We start from the raw sequence: 21,865 nt of genomic DNA, 5'->3' as shown, positions 1-21,865 counted from the left end.
ATACCTAATAGTTTGCTCACCCATTCCGTCGCATCATAATCGTGCTTGTAATCGCAGCGAAAGCGCGTTGCATAGATCGTGTGTCACGCGTGCATAAATCGTGCAGCATACAGTACTTTGGAGAGTAGTAGCAATCGCGAGCGAGAACAAGATTCGATGGAACGAAGAAACGGTCACGGACGCGGTCTTTTCACGTTGCCGATGAGCTGAACGGCATCCACAAATACTCATTCGACTCGTTTCAGGTAAACTGCAACGGAGGACAAACACCACGGTGTCTGCGCCGAGCGGATTCGGGGGTGCCTCACGAAGAGCTGACACCCCGTTCGGATTCGTCGGTCTCGCCGCCTCTGGAAGCGGTGGTCGCCGGCGGGAACAATGCCGGCGTAGTTTGCAACAACGGGGGAGTGGGTTCCGTGGCCGGGCACAGCAACGGGAGCAGCCACAGTGAAACGTCGTCAAGCGGGGTACACAGCAACGCGAGCAACGCCAGCAATGGCAGTTGTCAGCGACGAGCGACCAGCGTCGACGATCTGACCGGCGACCAACGCGAGGAGCCGCGAGAACAGTGGCGGAGTTGCTCGCTGCAACGAGGCATGCAGCCACCCACGGCTGCTTCTCTCGCGTTCTCGCCACCGGCCCCGCTGCCACAGTCGTCGATCGCGTCGATGGGTCGTCCCGTCGCCAACTGCCAGCCTTTCTCCTCGCCGCAGTACGCGAACCATGTAAACGCGACCCTGAACGCGAACGCGATCGCCAACGTGAACGCAAGCGCCAATGTAAACGCCAACGTAAATGCGAATGACGCGCTTCCAGGATCTGGAGCCAGCTCCGTGTCAGGGTCTGGGTCCGGGTCCGGGTCCGGCTGCTCCGCGGTGATTCTCGAGAACTCGAACGAAGCGACTGTAGTGATCAGACGCAAGTTGTCGAGGACGAAGCTGACGGAGCCGTTGAACCCGAACGAAGAGCCGTTCGGACGGTCGACGAACATGCGAATGACGTCTTTCACGGAGAGCAACGATATTCGTGTGCATGCCTCGTCCGCCACGTTACCGCACTATCCGACGCAGCCGATCGTTACCTATCCCCACTGCTCGACCATGCCCTTACCGCACGTGTCGCACGCGAGCGTCGCCGGCTCGCACATGAGCGGATCCAGCGGAAGCTGCGGGTCCGTACCGCGCCACACGTTCGTCGCCCATCCACCGCAAATGCACTCGACCGTACCCTCGCACACCACTCTCCCCTCGCACCACAACGGCGTCAGACTGTCGCACCCAGCCCCGGCCAACAATCCGTTCGTCAAACGATTCCCACCTGTACCGCTGCACACGCAAGCCTGGGCCCTGCCAGGCCACCACACGTTTCCTCAAACGCCGCAGACAAACGGCAAGCTGTCGGTAGCCGCTCAAATCAGGCATACAGACCGCGACTCGGCCAACTTCTCCATGGCCAGCAGCGGCGACTCCGACACGTGTTTGCCTCATTGAACGCCCCTTGTGCTTCTCTTTGCTTCGTTTCGCTTCATTTCGTTTCGCCTCGTCTCGCCAATAAGTCCGCGAGTCTAACGGCCTTTTTGCCTGTCCGGAAGTTACATATCAAACACCGTCGCAGTTCCACCGATGAAAAAGAACGAGGTTCCATCCGAGCGTACAACGTGTATTTTTAATAGGACGATTCTCGATACTCCGACCAACGAATCGTTCGAGGGGATATCATATCTGAAGCTCACTTCCAAGTATCTGTGTCTATGGTATAATATCTCACGGCAAACATATCTCCCATACTCGGGATCCATCTGTTTCTGAGCCTCCATCGAGCGCGAATACTGGCTAACACTGGCGAAAATCGGCAATACATTTTCAAATAAGCACGCGAACGAGGCATTATTTTTCGAACGAAACGAACCGCAGCGAAGCAAGAAAACGGGATATAGATTACCGCAATACTAATCGTATCGGATTCACGTTCTAGAATCTCTGTGAATCGCTGAACGATAATGCTCGGGAACGGTTCGCGAACCGTTCGATTCGTTACGAATACCTCTCATTGTACTCGGGTATTCTGCCTATACTTATAGTTAAGGATCAAGTAACTCGCTTCTCGCGCGTGCTGTCTCGTATAACACTTTCGAATATTATCGAAACGGTTTCGCCTGCAACGCGCCCGCGGTACTCGTCGCCAACAGTTTTTTTTTTATGCCGATCTCCCTTTCGGACTGCCATGCCGGACTCCGCTTTCCACCCATTGTTCTCTATTTATTTATTTATTCATTCGCGACTTTCGGATCGCGGAACGATTTTTTCCTCTCGCTGGCGTTTACTTTACTGTCCCGGACAAAGAAAATAACACCGGCGTGTGCTATTTGTAACTTTGAGCGTTAAGATGCTGTGAGAAAGAACACCATGTGTCGCAATATCAAATAAGTTTTATATATCAGTTGAGCTGTAATATATAAGATTTACTTACTTGTCAGCAAAGAATCATGAGAACAAATTCGATGGCTTTAACCCCTTGCGCTACAATGACGAGTCAGACTCGTGGTGAAGATTTTATGCAAACTCTACTAAATATGAATATTATTAATTTCTTCCACATTGGAGTGAAAATGAAGTCTTCTGTTATCAAAGTATAAGAAACGAAGATAAATAAAGACAGTACAGGACACAAAAATTATCTGGTCCTATTAGGTGAATTATTAAGTATGAATAAGTGCCAATTCACGCAACGTGAAAGGAGCGATAGTGTAAGGGGTTAAGTTACTATTATTATAACACGCGTAATGAAAGATAGCACGCGCGTGATATTTTCTTTGGGGATGTAACTACGTGGTAATCCTGAAGAGAATTTCGTTGGAACTCGGCCGAGTCTTCGGGAACGGTTTTCTGCTGTAAGAATGGAGGAAAGCGCGAACGGATACGGGAACGTTAGACGAGGCCAGCACGTGACGGCTACTTAGAAAAGTTTAAGGGAACGACTACTGCCACTAATTACGAGGATCCGCGGATCCGTGTTATATACATATACGTATTCAGTTGTTCGATCGACTGCCATGTTATTTCGTCCTTCTTGCGGATTCCAGGGGGTCAACGTTTACGAGCAACGACGCGTTTCGCTTGTTCCCACCGTGATTACCCGACTCCATCCCCGCGTCCGCGTCCCTCGTTTCGCGCCAACACATTGTAAGTTGTAACATATTCCATTAGGACACGCTTCTCTTATCGCATCTATTGTTTTTCACGGCTCTGTAAATGTTGTCAGAGACGCGCGAGACGGTAGAGAGTGCCTATACACGCGTTAATTCGCCGCTTTTTCCACGCTTTCCAAGCTTCCCGAGCTTTCACGGCCTGTGTCGTGTGAAAAAAAGAAAACGGTAGCAGACGCAGCCACGCGCGGCGCGTCACTTCATACGGCGTTTGCATTTTCGTTTGCGGTTTGCTCGAACACCGAATGCAATTGAACGTAAAGCGGACAAACGCGCTTTTCACGCTTCGTCCGAATCAAACGAATACGCAAGCAAACACGACGAACGTTTCTTCCATGGCGGGAATGGTCGCGATAGATTTGTTCTAATCTTTATTCGTTTTTGTTAAAACAAAGTCCGTTCGATGCGCGTCGCACCTTTACGATATCGTTGCTAAACGGTGAAACGCGAATGGTTATCGACAAATACGGTTCAGGGCTTTCGCGTTACAAGAGTGAGTAAGAGAGAGAGAGAGAGATGATAGTATTTTTATGGACGATCTTTACAAACGACTCGATTCATTCTACACAGAGTAGCGGAACGAAACGCGTAGCAGACAGTGACAGTTTCGCTAAACTAAATAAATAAATAATCGCACTCGTAGATCAAAAAGGTAAAAAAAATACGATGCACGTTTTCGGTTAGTCGACGAATTAGATGATCATTTTGTCTCGTTATCGTTTCGTAATTGCGATTGTGAAACCTTCGAATTTAACGAATAATTAAAATTTAGAACCCGCTGCTCAAGGAACGACGAGTAAACTTCTTCATTTCACTAACGATAAGTGTAATCTTCCAACCGTGTTGAACGGAGACGTTGTTGAGGGATGCGTTGAGGATGTTGAACGGAGACGTTGTTTGTCCAAGGATGGAATCAAGACCGCGATTTAGCTCCGACAAACCCCGGGCAGATCGGATTCTATGTACAGGCGTCTTTTTTATATATGTGATCGGGTCGGGTCGGGTCGAGTCGAGTCGAGTAGATGTTTAAATCGTAATCACATGTATTTTTTATGCACTTTTTGCGCCAACGAAATCGACTCGACGCGAGACGGCACGCGTCGAGCAATCGAGCAATTTAGGCAATCGAATACGATTCGATTGCGGAATGTATTTTCGAATACCGTTAGACACTAAACGATTGGCGTCGACCAATTTTTCTCCGCCCGCCTCGCTCCTAAGCCTCGCCGCGTCTTCATTTACTTATCGCGCGTTTTCCCGTAACCCCCCCGCTCCGATTAGCATGCGTACGGTTAGCACCTCGCACGTGTGTTCGGCAACCGCGTCGAACCGCTTTATTATCTACCGTAAAAGCGGAGGCTAGCTCGTTTCAACTGTTCCGTACGCTAACAATATACGCTGCAATAGGCGCTAAAAATATACGCTGCACAATCCAAGCTATAGTCGCTAGACACCGCCGGTGAAATTACGAATTAGAAATTGCGAATTGCGAATAGCAGCGGGTCGTGCGTTGCGAAACGGTAAGCGAGCGTGTGTCAAATACCGTTTCGCGAAACAGACAGGGCGGGAAAAAATGATGTTCTCGAATCGGTCGGACAGCCGAATAGCCGCCCTTTTGTGACGTAGAAAAGAAAACACCCGGCAACTTTTATACCTCGGTAGGGATCGGATAGTCTGAACTTTTTTCGCGAGAAAATACGAAAAGCTGAGAAAAAAACACAAAGATTCGAATCTATTCTTCTACGATCGAAAGCATCGAAACAAATGCAGTTAAAGCTTTATGATGTCGACGAGGAGAGCAAAAAAAAAGGCATGGCGCCGCGACACAATCTCGGAGACTCGACCGCGCGTGTATGCGTTCCCTTCTCTTATTCCTCCTCATATCATCTTTTTTTTTCTCAATATTTTCAGTAGCCCGACCACACTGCGAAGGAAAACGAATAAATAACACACGGGCCGGACGACGGTGACGAATTCGATATTCGATCGCGCCGATCCGGCGGGAATGATAAAGCTTTCACTGTACTTTGTATATTTTTCCACGCGAACTTTACGAGTTTCCTTGAATATCGATACGGTGTTGATAATACTTGAGAAGCTTGATTCCATCTTTGCGCATAGTTGATAAAATCCGCGCGCACTTACGGACCGAAGCGGCGAATAAGAAAGAAGACGACGAGGAAGGTTCAAGACGAGATTGTTTCGACCAAATGTATCGTAAACTCCCGGATCGGCAGCACTCGCGTTCCAACCGAACACGCTGTATCAATGTCGAAAGTGTTGCGATTCGTTCGAGAGGAACGCCGTGTCGTACATATCACGATGAGTAAAATTGTAAAAAAAAAAAAAGCGAGTAACATCCCTGTTTCGCGCGCAACAGCCGGTGCGACGAGCGATGACGCGTCCCGGCGTTCGTCGACCGCGCCGTGTTCGCGACGGGGATCGGATCGTTCGAGAGAGAAAATAATCAGCAATATCGAGGCGAGAGAGGAAACGCAAGAAAAGAAACGTAGTTCGACGATAAACGTACGATCGGGCCAGTGCCGCCTCTCTTGGAGGCATATTTTTTTACCGTCTAGCATCGGGTCAGCTACCGAAACACCGTTCGTTTTAGATTCAGCGCTAGGAACATTAGCCCGCGAGCATAGACGCTATCGAGGGAGAGGAAGGCTTTCACACACCTTTTTCCAATACGATCGTTACTTTTCGAGAATAAACCTGTATGTCGCGCATAGCCCTCTTCCGACCGGCTCACCACTCGGGCGTCTATTCTCTGACCGCGAAAACACCCGGAACGAAATAATACAGGAACGAGTGAGATAGAGTGAGATAAATGTATCTAGAGTCTAGGGTTAAACGGATTGACCGAGAATGCAACGGCGCGCGAGTATCCGCGCAACCACCGCGATTAGCAGGTGTTGCGAGACAGAGGGAGGACATAGGCGTGGAGCAAGAGGAAGAGTGTATGCGTGTGTGTATACGGGTGTGGATGCGTGTGTAAATGAGAGAGAGAGAGAGAGGGCCGATGGACGGTGAGAAACGATGAGAAACTAAACGCGGATATCTCGCGACGCTTCATCCTCGACAAATTCCTTTGAAACATGTAAATAGGATAAGGATCGTATCGATGAACAAGGCGAGTGAGACAAGAAGCGAGAATGACTGTAAACGAAGAGTTCAGCGAATATGTACGAATAATTGTATAAAGACTGATTAGACTAGCCTTGGTATTTATTCGAATACACATGCGGACGAACAAGCAAGCGTGGACAGAGACGGACAGACGAGAACCGACTGGACCAACTGTCCGACCGACTGGCACCTGGACGAACAAACGGACAGACAAACGGACGGAGAAACGGAGCATACACGGAACAACGCAAAAATATAAACACAGAAGACAGAGTTGATTGCTATCGCTTTGCGCGCTCTCGATTACACTGACGGAGCACGATACCAAAGGTATTATCGACCAAACTCCATTTTTCTCTTGTTCTTGGACTCGTGTGCAGCGTTGTTGGATATCGCGGCTTCCACGGCGGATCTGCCTGGCAATGGCCTTTGCAGATCCGATCGATGGTAGATCCGCGAGGTCGATAGCCAGAATACCGCCGGTCTATTCGAACGCCATAAGCGCCGACAGACGGACAGATTGGTTGGATGGATGGATGGGATAATTGTTGCGATCTTGGTTTGATACCACAGCGAGTAATATCGTCGCCATCGCGTGAAACCACGACAGCCGTGTCTCTCTGTGAAACAGCGGCGAGCTGAGGCGGAAAAAAAGAACGATTGTCAATTCCCCGGGTAAACAAACTCGCTCGCGGTCGGTCGAATCGAAGAGAAAAAGAAAAATGGTTTGCACGGTTGTAACAGCGACATTATTATCGTCGCGCGTATCACAATATTACTCGACGCATCGTATAAACAAGTAAACAGGTAAACAAGTAAACTAGATGTAAACTTTGTATATTCATTTACCAAGAGAATAAAGGTAAATTATTCGAGCGCCTCGTTGCTCATACCTGCGCGCCCTGAGGCCGCCCCTCCCCCTCTCCCCCCAACAATGAAACATTTTCGTAATCGTATCGATGGTTTTATTTGGTTCGACGTAATCATTCTAAAAATCTAAAACACATTCGAACAGATGCTAACGGACGGAGGTGGCTCGCGTTGGTTCACCCCCTCTCATCCGTCTACTTACTTGGTGTTTCCTCGCGTCGAAAGCAAGCGAAAATTTCTGGTCAGACTGCGGTCGGCAAAGCGTATACAAACCGACAAATGTTTTAGGTCTTAAATTTAGGTCCTTTCCTTAGCCGTATATCGCTACGCGTGTTTTTTTTAGTTAGTTCGTATAAATAATCTACGTGGCTGCGCGTAATACCTATTACACATAATTTTATTTATCCCTGTACGTACGGATATACGGACGTATATCGTTCTCCTTCTTGCGACTACACGTTTCTTTCGGTACGTATCTATATTTATTTACACTATTCGTTTTTTTTTTCGTATTCGTACTTCACTCGTTATCGTTTATAATAATATATATATATATTATATATATATATAGATGTATATAGTATATATTTATACTCGTTTTCTTTACGAAGTTGGTAAAACAATTATTTACATAACGATGTTGATAATAAGCTAATTCTACGACTAGACGACGTATTGACGTTTCAGGATAGTTTTGGAAATATATATATATATATATAATATAATATAACATAATATCATATATAATATAATATAATATATAATATTAATATAATATATAATATAATAACAACGATAAGAGACGTTAACTGAGGGAGTCCCGAGTTACGATTCTGCAGGAATTGATTTCGTTCGCCTTGTATCGCCGTGTCTCTCGTCTTGTATAGCCATTTTTGTCACCGATTTCTATCGCACACACACTCTCTTTCTCTCTCCCTTTTTTTGTTTCCCTTCGCAGGTTCGTTGTACGAGTGTTATACTTTCATCGTTTCATCGTTGAGCGTGTGTTTTACGCGTACTAATCGCTCGCACGCACGCGACAAAGAGATTAGACAATTTCTTCGTTGATCGTGTTTACCTAAACTTCGACGCTATTATAAATTCTACCGGTTTAAGTTTTTTTCGTCCACCTATACAGAGACAGTATAAAATGCTAAGCGATCCTACGCGTGTCTAGAACTCGTACACTCTCGTTTTTTTTTTGTCCGATCGGTCGCCGTTTTTTGTTTTTTTTTTGTTTTTCGTTCGCCGCACACCGTTGTTCGATTTTCAATCCCTGCGGAACAACTATAATATTGTATAACTACAGTATCTTGTCCCCTAGTAAACGAGCGATTCGCGAGAGAATTTCTTGGTACATTCCAGCGCGAACAGTTACAAAATTACAAACACCAAAGGTATAGAAAAATATATTGGTCGCGTTAGTTACAAGAGAGCTGTGCCGGCCGGTGTTGTTTGTTCTATTCGAGTGCGAGACAATAGGTTTTAATTAGAGTTTAAGAAAATCGGGTACGTTGCACGAGATTCGAAAAAAAATGATCGCTGAACCAGGAACCTAAACGGGGGCTAACGCGAACGTTCCAAAACTAATTGTCGACTGACAAACGAATCCATGTAAACAGTTCGAAACCGTAAACTTGTAAATTGTACGCTATATATAGAGAGACTGTAGACGTAGACTGTAGATTGTAGACACTATAGGCTCTAAGATCCTAAAAACTCTAAAAATTAACCGTAAAACGGAGGATCTCTCGGGCATTCCCTCTGATTAATCGCAGGTACGCGGACGTATTGACTCGACGAAGACAAAGTATATTGCTTATAGGAAGAAGCAGGCGTTTTGTGAGACCTGACCACGCCTACTTTGTCATAGCTAAGCTAAAACGACGCACGTTCTACAATGTTACATCGTTATAATAATACGTAGTACCAATACAGGAATAATTCAGGGCTATGTGTCTACGCGTCGCATAGTAATGTAGATCACGATATAAAATCTACGGTTACACAACAGTCAACAATTAATGGTATTGTTTTTTCTCGAGACAACATTGAATAAAGAACGCGTTCCCTTGCCGTTGTCCGTCCGGAACGGATCACGGACACACCTCGCCGATCACGTACAGTATTCAGAGACCACGTTCCGTTTCTCGTTTCTAGTTTCCCCGTTCGCCGTTCTTCGCTTTTCCGTTTCTTCGATTATTTCTTTTTTTTTTCATTTCGTTTGTTCACCGTTCGAAAATTGGTCGACACGAGATAGCGATAAGTACATAAAGAGAAGAGGACGGGCAAAATCCGGAGTCTCCCGCATCATCGTATTATTGACTTTGATTTACGAGCTACGCGTCGCGTTTAAGGGCACCCAACAATTGATCGTAGGTTTCTATAACGTATGTCAGTCTAAATCTAAAATCGTAACGCTACTATGCCTATACATAATAATACAATACAATCGAATACAATCGAATACGGTACAATACAATACAATGTAATGTAATGTAATGTAATAGAATCGTTTACCATTTATTCACGGTCAACACCATAATTGTCGCCGCATATCACTTATTTGCACCAATTTCCGAACATTCTTCGAAACACGGTTCCATCGAACGACCGACAAACATATCGTGTGACAAACAAAACGATTTCGTACGAAGAGTATTTGAAACAACGGATAGAAAAAAAGCGAAACACATCGAGAAAGTCGAATTAAAGCTAAAATGTTACCGTGAAAAAGTCGCCTTGCCTCGGCACTTCAAAGTACCGAACGTTTTCTAATTCGTTGATCTCGTCGAATGGAACTGTCGAATACCGAATGCATCGCGTCTTATCGACCGTGTACATCGAATCCAACGGACCGCTGACAATAACGACGGAATATTGTAGCCAAAGAACGCGTTGACCGTTCGATAATTGAGTTTAGACCGGTCTCAGACGAGCGTTCATTTTACGCGGTGGTTTAGCATATTTAATTTTACAAAATGCGCAACGCCAGACGCGTGAAATAAACGCTCCTATGACACTGGAGTTGTCCTTCTCATTCGTACCTTCTTACGCATACAATGATATAGTAGAATATAATATAATATAATGTGATGGAATGTAATGTTGTGTAATGTAATGTAATGTAATATAATAGAATAGAATATAATGTAATATAATAGAATATAATGTAATGTAATAGAATATAATAATATGTATATTATAGAATGGTATGGAGAGTAATAGAAGTAAGTATACATAGCAAGAAGCGTGCGGATATAGATCTGTCTTTCCGAATCACATTGTTTCGCTCGACTGAACGCAGTCGATTAACATAACAAATTATAATAACAACGCAACTAATTTAGACCGCGCGACATCGGACGTTTTCGTTATGTTCGCTCTTGGACAGAAGAAGGAAAGTTTGCCTCAACAAGATCGCACCTAAACTTCTTCGTGGCATCACCGTGTTCGAATCCGAACGGATGTTAAGGAACGTGCAACGTAGCGCTGTAGATACTTTCATCGAATAAGGCTGCGTGTATTATTGTCTTTTTCGTTACCGTTCATGCTCGTCCAATACGCGTGTCATGGCAGACCGTTCGTATTCGTTTTTGTCCAATTCGAGACCAGCGATTTCTTTCGGTCGAGTCGTCTTTCGCACCCTAATCTCGTAACTGTACGCCATTTCCTCTTTCTTTCCTTCCTTTTCTTGCTTCCCGTTCATCCTTTGATCATCTTTCTAACAAGTTGTTCGCACGATGGAACTATTATAGACGGCAAGCGATCATATTATTTCGACAAAAGGAAAAAGAAAAGGAAAACAGAGAGACAGACACGACTAATGCAGAGTCCCTAAAGGTACACACACGTGTGTTGTGTACAAGATTGGTCGATCACTCGAACGGCTTTCAATCGAGGCGAAGCACTCGTGGAGGTCGTGCGTCGGGTCGCGTCGCGATTCGTCGTTACGATATTCCCGGCCGTGAATATCTTATTTACAGTGAAACGGTCGCATAAAAAAGGAAACGTCCAAGTTGGCTAGGTGAAACGCAAACATAATATACAAGAGAGATCGATGGAGGACGTGTGCCACATGCAATTGTAAAAAACTTGTAGCCCCCCCCATGGCTGTGGCTGTGGCTGTAGCCGCGGCTATAACGAGCTCTATAAGGTATGAGAATTTCGTTGGTACGGACACGCGTGGTATCGGACGCGTCAGCAAACTCTCCGGCTCGAATCAATAATAATTTAGCAATTTCTTTCACGATCGTCTCGATTAGTTGCCACTGTTCGTCGCAGACTGTTCGATCGGTTCGAGTGCCTCTATTTTATAATAATTACCGCTATCGATTTCTAGGCTGATTATACTATGCGACGATCGCTCGCCGCAATTCGTAATACTGATTAATGTATTGTCCGTTTACGTGGTGTACGAAAAACATGCAAACGCGCTAACAGCTGGATCACAGGTGCCAGCCCTACGACTTTCTTTTTTTTTCGTGGTGTTCCGCGGGTGTTTCTTATCGGAAGAATCGAGATAACGTCGCGAATATTTAAGCGTAGAAGAAAACGTCTTTGTAACAAATAATTAGACATTTAGTTCCGTTTTTGTTTCGCGTGTCGACAGCATAGCGGACACCGACTTATTGGAAGTAATAGGCGATTGGATGGGATAAATGTATAAAACGCGTTGCTCGAGTTTCTGTTCCGTTCGGAGTTGAAGGGTAAATGGTGCGCGGATATCTTTCTTCTCTCCCTTCCCTCTTCCTTCACTCCCTTCTCGTGTTCGAAAATGCAACGAAGTGAAACAACAAATAGAATACGGAAAGAGAAAGAGTGCCGAAGCGGGCAAGAGAGAGAGAAACAAAGGATAAGACCAACCAGAAATAAATACCACTCCGAGAAAGATGTAACATACTTTAGCAGCGCATGTGTTTCAATTCCATGGCAGAATGGAACATTCGTCGAACACGCGTTGACAAGGAAGAGAGGCGACGGAGAGACGGGAAGTAGAAAGGAGAAAAAGAAGAGAGATGCTCGAGCATCGTTGCGCGCGTTTCTTCAACGACTCCGAATCGTGGTTGTTTTTTTTCTAACGAATAATAGGCACGCGGCGTAGCGCAATGCAACGCGATGCAACGGGTATGAAGTTGCAAAGTGCATTCCGGTTCTGCGAACTGTATTTCCTTAGAACGAGCTGAAGCATACCGGCGGGTTCATTTCACCGAAGACGTTCAATTCGTAGAGTGATGCGAATATAATGAACACCAAGTACCAAAGCATCAGCACCACTCCGTATCTTCGATCCAGCTTCCAGCCGTTCAGATGGGTCGCTAGCACCAGAAATACCACCGTCGACAGCAGGGAGACCGTGGAATACGTCAAGCCTGCGCATCGTGATGACAACGGAGGGAAAACCAAATGAATCATCCGTAAGAGAACGCCTAGATATAGACGATGGCAATATGCCTTAACATATCCTTCGTATAATCTTACCTCGACTGGTAACGTTTACGTGTGAACCGGGTTGTATCATTGCAGTCTGTATGAACCACGGAAGCCCAAGGCAAACTAGAATATCGAAGACGTTGCTACCAACCGCGTTGCTCACCGCCATGTCTCCGAGGCCTTCTTTGATCACCGCCAACGAGGACAGTGCGTCCGGTACGCTGACGCCCGCGGCGACAAAAGTCAGGCCCATCACCGTGTCTGGTATACCGAGGGTGCTACCTGTCCAACGAAAACAAAAAGAAACTGGTAATTCGAGCTCTTCGAGCGGATACGTCGGCAGCTCGCGAGGGAGCTCACCTATTATCGTAATCATCCACACCATGATGTAACTGTAGAAACTGATCCACACCATGGACACGCAAAATGTGAACGGATACCAGTTTCGGAACTTTTCTTGCCGACAATCGGGCATCGTCGCGCGACACATGAAATGAATCGGATACACGAGGCCCCAAGTAAACAGAGTCCATTGACTGGCATCAACGGGCCTCTCCAACGGCGAGGCCTCATTGGGATCAGGTTCTTTCGCCTTGTAATACTCTGGTTGTTTCGTAACCGGTGGTTGGTTCGTCTCCGGAACTGGCCCGACACCTTCCATCCCTCCTGTTAGCAAAATAACTCTTACCCTTGCTTCGCTTTTCCATCTCGCGACGAGAAACCACCACGAAGGACTTACCTTCCTGAGATTTGTATTGTTCCGTGACGGGCGAATTTGGACCCGTGTAAGACATCCGATCCTCTTGCAACGATCTGTAACTGACCAGCGCGCTCTCCTCCGCCGGCTCGTCGTCTTTCGGTAAAAACGGTATATTGTAAGACTTGGCCCATCGCTCCAATCGAGAGTTGAACGCCAACGCGACGCAGTACACTCCGTACATTATCAACATGAACAAGGACTCCATCCTGAAAAGCAATTCGATGCAACGTGACTGTATCCGTCGAAACCCAACAAAGTCTCAATGATAGAGAATGTGTCTTACCAGGATATCGATTCATTGTAAATCGTGCCGAGCATTACCAGTATCGCTACGGCGTAGAAAAAGCAATCTCGACACAAAGGCCACCAATTCAATTTGGACACTGTGCTGGTGCAGAGTCCGCACACCGAGATCACGAACATTATATTGAATACGGCGCTTCCAATCACGCCGCTCACCTGTAAAAAATAGGTAACGCGTTAATAGTTGCAACCACGGAAAGTAGGGAGAGCTATGATCTTTTCTTACTCCGATGTCGTCTTTCGCGAAGAAAACGCCGATCACGACAGTCGCCAGTTCGGGTGCCGACGAGCCAGCGGCCATAAAAGTTGCACCAGCAACGTCCGGAGACAAACGCAGTTCTGCAGACAAAAAAGTAGAATCACTATATCTTTCTTTTTTATTGTAAGCATATAAAATTCTGACAGGCCTATTTAGCTATATAATACATAGTGAGTGGCCATAATCCCACAGCGGTTACTGAGTAAAAAAATACAGCAGTCATATCTTTAAATTATAAGTTTTTAAAAAGAACAAAATGGAAAGACAAGTTTTAATATCTAACGATGATAAGAATATATCGCAACGATTTAATTAACTTAAAAAAGACATTCGTGTAAATTAAGGGACGGGTGTACTTGTATTTTTATTTGAACCATTTATAAGCTCCCATCGATTTTTTCCAATCTCGTTAATGTATTAAAAACCCATTACGCTACACCTCGTCGTAGCATTTCAATAAATATTCTATGTATTTTATATTATATTATTATGATCAATTATATGTAACAGGGTTTTATCAGCGAATAAATAAATAAATGATTTCTGTGTTAAAAACATTTATAAATACCTCAAAATTGCAAGTGTATGAAATTCTAAACTATTTTTGAAATAGATTTTAAATCACGATCAGCGATCTAAAAAAATTCTCTTTCTGTCTTTTATTCCAACTTTCCTATATACGACGGATGATTTTAATTCTTCGACATGTGTAAATTAAAAATGTGACACTTGTTATAAACGGAGAACACTCCTTTCCAGTCAATAACGTACATTACAATAAAATGAAAATACTCCTTTCCCGTCGGTAATGTATATTCCAATAAAACTAGAACTCTCGTTTCCTGTCGGTAATATGTTAAGATTGCCGATTTATTTATAAAAGAAATGTGAGTTCGGTTCGGAATTTTTCTTTAATTCTCCATTTACGATCATCGTGCCTCACATCGTGTCAATGCTACCTCACTTTCGACGATCTTACCTTCGCAAATCCTATCCAAACTGGAGACAAAGTAGTCGTCGCAGACAATTGCAAGGCCCAAAAACGTATAAACAGCGACCAGTATGTGTATGATCAATCCGCCGTGTTTTCTAGCGCTTGGTCCCATCAACGGCCTCGGAAACTGTTCGATAGCTGGCGGCGAACAGTTTTCTCGTCGGGGTCTCCAAGTCGCGCGTTCGTATTTCAATGTAGTTACTACGGTTGGACCCTAAAATCTCAAATCACGAGTACATTTTCTACATCATGTCAAACTGCATTCTCAGACACAAGTACAATCATATGTATAGTATATGTATGTCACATTGTTATCATAAACACGCGTAGGTGCATCTACCTTACCGTCGTGGGTTTCAGGACGTTGATAGGTGGAGGAGCTTTCACGGTGCCTTTTTCCTGGGGCTGCGACTGCGACTGCGATTTTCCGTGTGTCGTCTTCTTCGACTTATCCTCCGACGCATTCTCTTCTTTCCGTTCTGCCGGCGTGTTTCCGCCTTTCGATTCATTGGCTTTCCCCTTTTCTTTCTCGTTCTTTCCCCGCGAAGTCGAGGATTTTTCCGGCACCGGTGGCGCCTTCTCTGCAATCTTTTTCGTTCCTCCGACGGTCGGTACTTCCGCTTCCAATGTGCTAGCTTCCAAAGTTGTCTCCTCGGTCCAGCCTTCGTCGTGGTCTGTCCAACTGGTGGGGAAAGTGGAAAGCGACGGTTCCTCGGTAGGTGTCCTCGCAGACGACACGTACTGCACGAGGACGTAGACGAAGAGAAGACCGAAACGAAGAGACCATCTCCTGCGTCGCGAAAAGCTTTGTAGCTGTTCGTTCCTCATCGCTCTCGACTGAAACATATCGAGCAAAATAGTTCTTGATTGGACGTCTTTCACAGACAAAACAGCCTACTGTATTTCGGCTGGTCGCGATCGTATCTCGATTACGTAAACTTCATTGATGCCCGTGCGACGATGCCCGCACGGCTTTTACAATTACGACGGGATGCGAGCTACTGCGGGCATCAAAATGTTTTCTCCTGATACCCGCGTATCGATTCGAACAAATATAATACACGTATCGGAGGGACACGCAACGCCGCCGGTCGCGTATTGTGCGTTCACGAACCCACACGCATACGCATTCGAGACCAACGTTTACGGCTCGCAGGGTATTGCTCGATGGAAGCGATGCTGCCGGCCCTCGCCGCGCAACCGAAACACATTCGTATACATATACATATATTCGGCTGACTCGGTGAATTCGGCAAATTCCTCGTACATGCGAGGCTTTTCTGGATCACGTGCACATGTACGCGATGCTTCTGAATGATCCGTAGCTTCTTTGTAGTAGATAATCTCGAGCTGGTAACAAAGCTTCCTTAAAATAAATAATCGATCGCAACGGATAAGCATCTCTGCTTAACCTTCTCGTGCGATTCTTCTAAATCCGCGGGGATGGATCGATTCGATGACCGAATACAACGCCGTATTCGTAATATTTCGCGATGCAGCGAAGAAATCGTTGCGCATCGTCCGGACAAAAGGAAGACAACAAACACGGTTATGCTAGTATGTGTAATAAGGATGCGAGCCAAGAACCGAGAGCAGAGAGCTGGAAGCGGTGCGTGCGAATCTAGAAGCTCGTAAAAATTGAGTTGACGTCGAAACTGACCCAGTTCGGTGTTCGTAGGGCGATCGTTAAACGATACGTGTGAACGCACCGGGGCTCGTGCCTCGTCTTACCCCATTTTCAGAAATCTTTCATCTTTATCTCGACGTCGCGGGCTCGTGTCGACAATCGTCGGCGACGAGAGACGAACGATAGGCAAACGACCAACAATCACCGGTTCACGAATCATTGAACTTTAGCTTTTCGATCGCTGTCACGTTGGACAGCGAGCTAACTATTTCGTCGGAATATTCCGGTGGCCGTCGCCCCGTGGGCGCCATTCAACGACAGATAGTCGGTTCGATGGTTTTGGGAAATTTGATCGCCGCTACACTCGCGAATTATTGATTTACATAAAAGCTGCGGGTGACGAGTAACGATGCGTTGTCGGCGTGTTGGTGTGGCGTGGTGGTACTTAGGGGTACACGTAGGGTACACGTAAGCGATGCGTGGGCGACACGTAGCCAAAGTGTTTTTTTGGGTTGCATAGGGCATAGGTCGTAAGGCATAGGGTAAAGGGCAGAACGCATAAGGTACGCAGGATACTCTTACCGAACGAAAACCCACTCACCGTTTTCGCTCCCGCCGTCATCGTTGCACCGATATTACGATTTGACAAAATCTTAGGATTCCTTGTTTCGGATATTCTCACATCCCTCGCCTTCCTCGAAACTCTTCCGAGAGCAGAGAGCCGAAAGCCGAGAAGCACAGACTTGAGAGCCGACGACTGCTTCCGCTATCTCCTCGGTCGATATCCCGTTGGTGGGCTTCGGACACGTTCACGCGAAACCACGGCTTTGGACAATGTCTCAATTTCTAACAAGCGACACGCCGTTTATCGTCCGTATCCCGATTACGAGGACGGCGTTCGGTGCGCTTACGTAGTGTCTATGAATCAACCACCACCCCCGCCGATCTTCCCTCTTCTCCTCCCTTTCCGCTACTGCTTCCTCAACTCGACAACCCTCTGATGTCACTAATATCGCGCGGATACGCGTGCGCTTCGCTTCAAAAACGCCGCGGCAAGCTTCTTCCGTATCGTCATCGGGAAGCAACGAAGTCGTAATTGTAATAATAATCACAATTTATGGGCGCGGTTCTCGAGTACGACGGTCACAAGACAGCGGTTCGAAAAAACAAAATAAAAACATTCAGAGAGAAATTGGTCATGTGTCATGACCTTTTTTAAAGACGAATTCTTTATCCTAAACCTGAAAGCAAATTGTGCATATTTTGTTTGATCAAATAATTTCATTTGAATAAAGAAACAACTAGTATTTCTTTTTCTATTGTACGACTTAATATTTAATTCGCAGGAAACAATTATTGCTGGAACAACGTTGATATTTCTTAGCAGGTGTTCGGACATTTATAAGTACAAGGAATAACTCGAATAGCGTAATAACGTCCTCGTATTTATTGCGAGAAGAAGCACAGCATTCGAATAAAGTTTACATATTAGGTATTTATAAATAATCTGCGACTTATAGAAATCTCAAACTAGAGAAACGTCGCTGTATTAACTCGTGTTCTGGTTGAATTTGACGGAATAGCCTCCGCTGTTTGGGTCTTTTTGCAGCTCGAAATTATTCGTGGAAAGTCCGAAAGGTTTCAACACCATGTTTCCCAAGTCTTTCAATTTGCCCAGCATTTCTGTTTTCAGTTTCTCGTTTCTTTCTTCCACCATCTTGCTCAATTTCTGCAAAAGTACGAATGCGTTCATATTAAAGAATCATTAATGTCGTCGCTTGAACGACGCGAAGGTAAATAGTTTGTATTAAAGATACATTTAAAATCATTTTTGATCGGTTTTACTTACGCGAATCTCGTGTCGCCACTCCGCGTTATTAGGGTCTAAAGTGTTTAATTTTTTATAATCTTCCAAGGCTTCGTCCAGCTTATCTGTCTCCTTGTACAATTGTCCTCTCCTAACGATGACTTTCACATAGCTCGGATTCAATTCTAAGGCTTTGGTACAATCTGATATCGCCGATTCCTTGTCCTAAGCGATCAACAAATTACAGTTCGTATTAGAAACGGAGAAGGTGGTTCTATTCTGTGGTTAAATATGCTGGTAACAATATTTTCATGTAACAATGTTACCAAACATTTTGACTTTGCTGCTGCTCTGTTCGCGTAGAGGATAGACCTATCCGTGCTGTAAGCCAATGGACACGTCTGCAATCCCTCCGTGTATATCGATATCGCCTCCAAATATACTCCATTTTTGAAGAGATCGTTCCCTTGGTTCTTCAACTTCTCTGCTTCGCTTCTGAGAGACTGAAATGAAACAAGGTTAGCAGTGATCTATAACGTAGAGATGCCTAACCTATTACTAAAGGTAATACAGTCAAATAGAATGAAATTCAAATAAAAAATATGCAACAAACTTCTTTCTCATCTTCGGTGAGACCAATCTCTCTGTCTTTTAGTAACACCTCGTCGACAAAATCTCTCGGAGGGTCCGCATCTGATTCGTGTGGAGCTTCAGCTTTACAGCTGTCTTCGTTCTCGACGTTCGTGTCCTCCTCGTGCGTACCGATTTCTGTCGGCAGATCGCCATTACTCGCGTCCGACTTGGTTGACGTATCGGTATCGTCTGCTCGTATACAAGAACTTTCCAGGTCTTTCGTAAGCTCCTCTATAATCTCCTTGTTGGTTTTCACGCCAGCCTCGGCACTGTTGCTCATCCTGACAAATTTTGTGGAGAATTTTCAAGTGTTCCAAATTCTTCTATCTCGACTCGACGATTTTGCGACTTTCACCAATCAGCGAAATTAACGTTGGTTATGCATGTCCGTCGGTTCACACGACCAACCGTCTTATCTATTGGGTGCTACTGTAACGACTGGTGATCGACGACTAGCGAATATGTACTACAACACTACAAGTCACTGTAGCGCGTGTTGACATTTTGTAGGTTATCGACTGTCAAATGTATACACACGATGCGTACATACGTGAATCGTTGCCTTAGCAAGAGTCCACCAGGAACCGGCTGGAAATTCAAACGAAAAGCGACATCAAACTGTCACGCATCGACCCAATGCAGATCTTTCTCAAGACGGTGTTATTAAATAGCTCGCAAAGATCTATTGAGATCTATATGCAAACGATCTCTTTAGTAACGAAAGCGAAAAACACTTTTCACTTGCGCTTGAGTCACCGCGATAAAGCCGCCACCTAGGCGCAATACAAATTCACTACCAAAGAGAATTTAGGATAATTGCGCCATCTACGGTGACGAAATTTCAAATTCATTTTCGTATCCTCGTAACGAATAAGACAAGGACAGAGATAGCGCGCGATAAGACGGGAGATGTCTCCCTCCTCTCGTCTATTTTTTTGCGGGACTTCGAATTCCTTGGTACATATTTTAAGTAAAATTAAAAAAAAGATAACTCTTCATTTCAAGAAAAACAAACGGAGTCCTAGGAGGACTCTTCAGTGGAGGTCTCCTCATTATAACACTAAAGGAGTCAGTGATATGGGCTCATTTGAGTATATCAGCTCACAGAATGAAAATATTCTGATGATTACTTTAGAATAAAAGAAAAAACAAAAAATATCTGAATAAAAAACTGAATAAATTCAAAGTCCATTTCTTGGTGCTTTATCCTTATACATGGTGTATACATAATTGTATTCATGTCGAAGCGTTATTGTTTTCCGCTAAAAATTGTGTCACATCGCTGAAGAGTAAACAACATATTTTCTTTATGATCTAACCATGTCAACCTTTGTGCCGAGAAAAACACAATTTGGGAAGCACTGATTTTTTATTTTCCTTTAAAAAAAAATGCAGTTCTACCATCATGTATACCATCATCTTGAAACGATCTTTTACTGGAAAATTTCGTGGACATATTAATTAAAATTATAAATCAACGATTGTCGATTAATTTCATATTTTGTGATGATTAATCTTAAAAATGTTGATTCCAGCGAAGGATTGGCACGATACGTTTCAGCGTTGTGCCACGGATGGTGCTGTAAGTATCCAACGAGCTGCCATGTCGGTAATTGTCAAGCAGTTTCCACGTTTCAGCACGGAGTGCGCCACGGGACAAAACGACATATTAATACACGGTAATTTATTGTTCGCGTGAATAACATATAAATGTCAGAGAGATAAAAATAAATTAAATCTCGCTGGCGAGAAAAGAAAGAACTTTACGAAAGCATAATTGTACATGACTTTTATGCGTTCCAGTTAAACGTCGGGTTGCATGTGCGGTTACACGGAGTTCTACTTAGCATAAAGTTTTCCTAGAAATTCCTCGGATTCGAAGTAGTTGCCGATACGGCATCGCTAACAGCTACTTTGTATCAAATACCGCGTCTGCCGGATATTTCTCAGGTAAGAACAAATGCGCATAGATTACTCAAAAGTAGTAATAATGAAAATGTGCCTGCAGACGCCCGCGCACACGAATTAGAAAGTAAAGGGCGACCAAGTTGATTCTGCTTGGTATTATCGCCGCGAACCTACGGTTATTGTACGTGACCTCGTCTCATCACCCTCTCCAGCTCATCCGACACGCCGCCTCGCAAATAAACTCCTCGCCCGTTTTACTTGCCGACGCGAAAGAAGATGCTCGTTCGATGTAACTCGTGTTTCTTTCTTAACAGAAAAAGGAACCAGAGGAGAAGGATCGGTGCCTCGACCGTATCGTGCTTGAAAAAACAACCCCTGAAGAGCTTGGAAACGAAAGGACGAAGGAAATTCTGGAAAACCATCGGCAATATTCCTGGTCGTCGCGAAGACAACTTCCTGAACTACCCGCCACCACGAACATTATCAAGTTTCGACACGAAGCTGTAATAATTCCATTTAACTGGTAGGTTTGCTTGCGCGTACGGGGGTGGATGCAAGAACAATTCGAACGGAGATGTTAATTTATTCGTCGCATGCATTGCAGTACAGCAGGCCGTCCGGACGATCTCGTCAATGAAAATTCGACGGCCTTGTACAATCTAATAACGGAGAGGGAATCGTTCGTTTCCTTGCTGATCCGTGAATATTGTTGCTTTCCTGGCGAGAGGTTGTATCTCGGTTCACGGGTGTTCTTTCACATCGTTAATCGATCGATTGATGGAATTGCGGCGATCGGTCGCGGAATCGTCTTCCGCTGGAGTTTCCTTGGGTAGGGCGCCTCTCGAATGCAACTTCGGTATAACCCTGCAGTTTATAGAGCAGTAGACTAGGTCCCGTTTAGAGAGCAAAATAATAATAGTTTCGTAATCTCGCG

General features: G+C 45.0%; 3 protein-coding genes across 8 annotated transcripts in view; 1 reads left to right on the top strand and 2 right to left on the bottom strand.

Annotated features, from left to right (window-relative positions):
* Positions 1-7,213, top strand: part of Tinc (transmembrane protein tincar) — a 34,691-nt gene extending 27,478 nt beyond the window's left edge. For both annotated transcript variants that reach the window (XM_078180690.1, XM_078180689.1), the window contains one exon: positions 246-7,213. In XM_078180690.1, the coding sequence (XP_078036816.1) occupies positions 246-1,490 (1,245 nt within the window). In that variant the 3' untranslated portion in view covers positions 1,491-7,213. The remainder of the gene's footprint in view (positions 1-245) is intronic.
* A 76-nt stretch (positions 7,214-7,289) lies between these two features.
* Positions 7,290-21,865, bottom strand: part of LOC144469889 (putative sodium/potassium/calcium exchanger CG1090) — a 36,351-nt gene continuing 21,775 nt past the window's right edge. For 3 of the 4 annotated variants that reach the window (XM_078180601.1, XM_078180599.1, XM_078180602.1), the window contains 8 exons: positions 15,302-15,793; positions 14,942-15,170; positions 13,930-14,042; positions 13,684-13,859; positions 13,380-13,606; positions 13,001-13,306; positions 12,689-12,922; positions 7,290-12,579 (listed from right to left, as the gene is read on the bottom strand). In XM_078180601.1, the coding sequence (XP_078036727.1) occupies positions 12,380-12,579; positions 12,689-12,922; positions 13,001-13,306; positions 13,380-13,606; positions 13,684-13,859; positions 13,930-14,042; positions 14,942-15,170; positions 15,302-15,784 (1,968 nt within the window). In that variant the 5' untranslated portion in view covers positions 15,785-15,793 and the 3' untranslated portion in view covers positions 7,290-12,379. Of the gene's footprint in view, positions 12,580-12,688; positions 12,923-13,000; positions 13,307-13,379; positions 13,607-13,683; positions 13,860-13,929; positions 14,043-14,941; positions 15,171-15,301; positions 15,794-17,184; positions 17,508-21,865 lie in introns of those variants that run through there. The other variant, XM_078180598.1, reaches the window with a different exon arrangement.
* Positions 18,008-19,815, bottom strand: Ttc1 (Tetratricopeptide repeat domain 1). Of its 2 annotated transcripts, none has more exons than XM_078180606.1 (5): positions 19,574-19,815; positions 19,004-19,304; positions 18,717-18,893; positions 18,433-18,615; positions 18,008-18,312 (listed from the first exon to the last, which is right to left on the bottom strand). In XM_078180606.1, the coding sequence occupies exons 2-5, from the start codon at positions 19,301-19,303 to the stop codon at positions 18,133-18,135; spliced, it is 840 nt and encodes a 279-aa protein (XP_078036732.1). In that variant the 5' UTR covers position 19,304; positions 19,574-19,815; the 3' UTR covers positions 18,008-18,132. The 2 variants fall into 2 exon arrangements, with proteins under 2 accessions (XP_078036732.1, XP_078036731.1); XM_078180605.1 differs by having other exon boundaries at positions 19,004-19,497; positions 19,570-19,813.

The sequence above is a fragment of the Augochlora pura genome, chromosome 5 (genome assembly GCF_028453695.1).
Source record: "Augochlora pura isolate Apur16 chromosome 5, APUR_v2.2.1, whole genome shotgun sequence".
In the NCBI taxonomy this organism is placed as follows: Eukaryota; Metazoa; Arthropoda; class Insecta; order Hymenoptera; family Halictidae; genus Augochlora; species Augochlora pura.
This window is presented reverse-complemented; position numbering and strand designations above follow the sequence as displayed.

What these genes read in the sequence shown, in the direction of transcription:
- Ttc1 (XM_078180606.1), bottom strand. Translation starts at nt 19,303, where the DNA reads ATGAGCAACAGTGCCGAGGCTGGCGTGAAAACCAACAAGGAGATTATA. An exon ending in TCACCGAAGATGAGAAAGAA is followed by an intron (nt 18,894 to 19,003) that starts GTTTGTTGCATA and finishes GTTTCATTTCAG; the next exon opens with TCTCTCAGAAGCGAAGCAGA. An exon ending in AGTGGCGACACGAGATTCGC is followed by an intron (nt 18,313 to 18,432) that starts GTAAGTAAAACC and finishes GTACTTTTGCAG; the next exon opens with AAATTGAGCAAGATGGTGGA.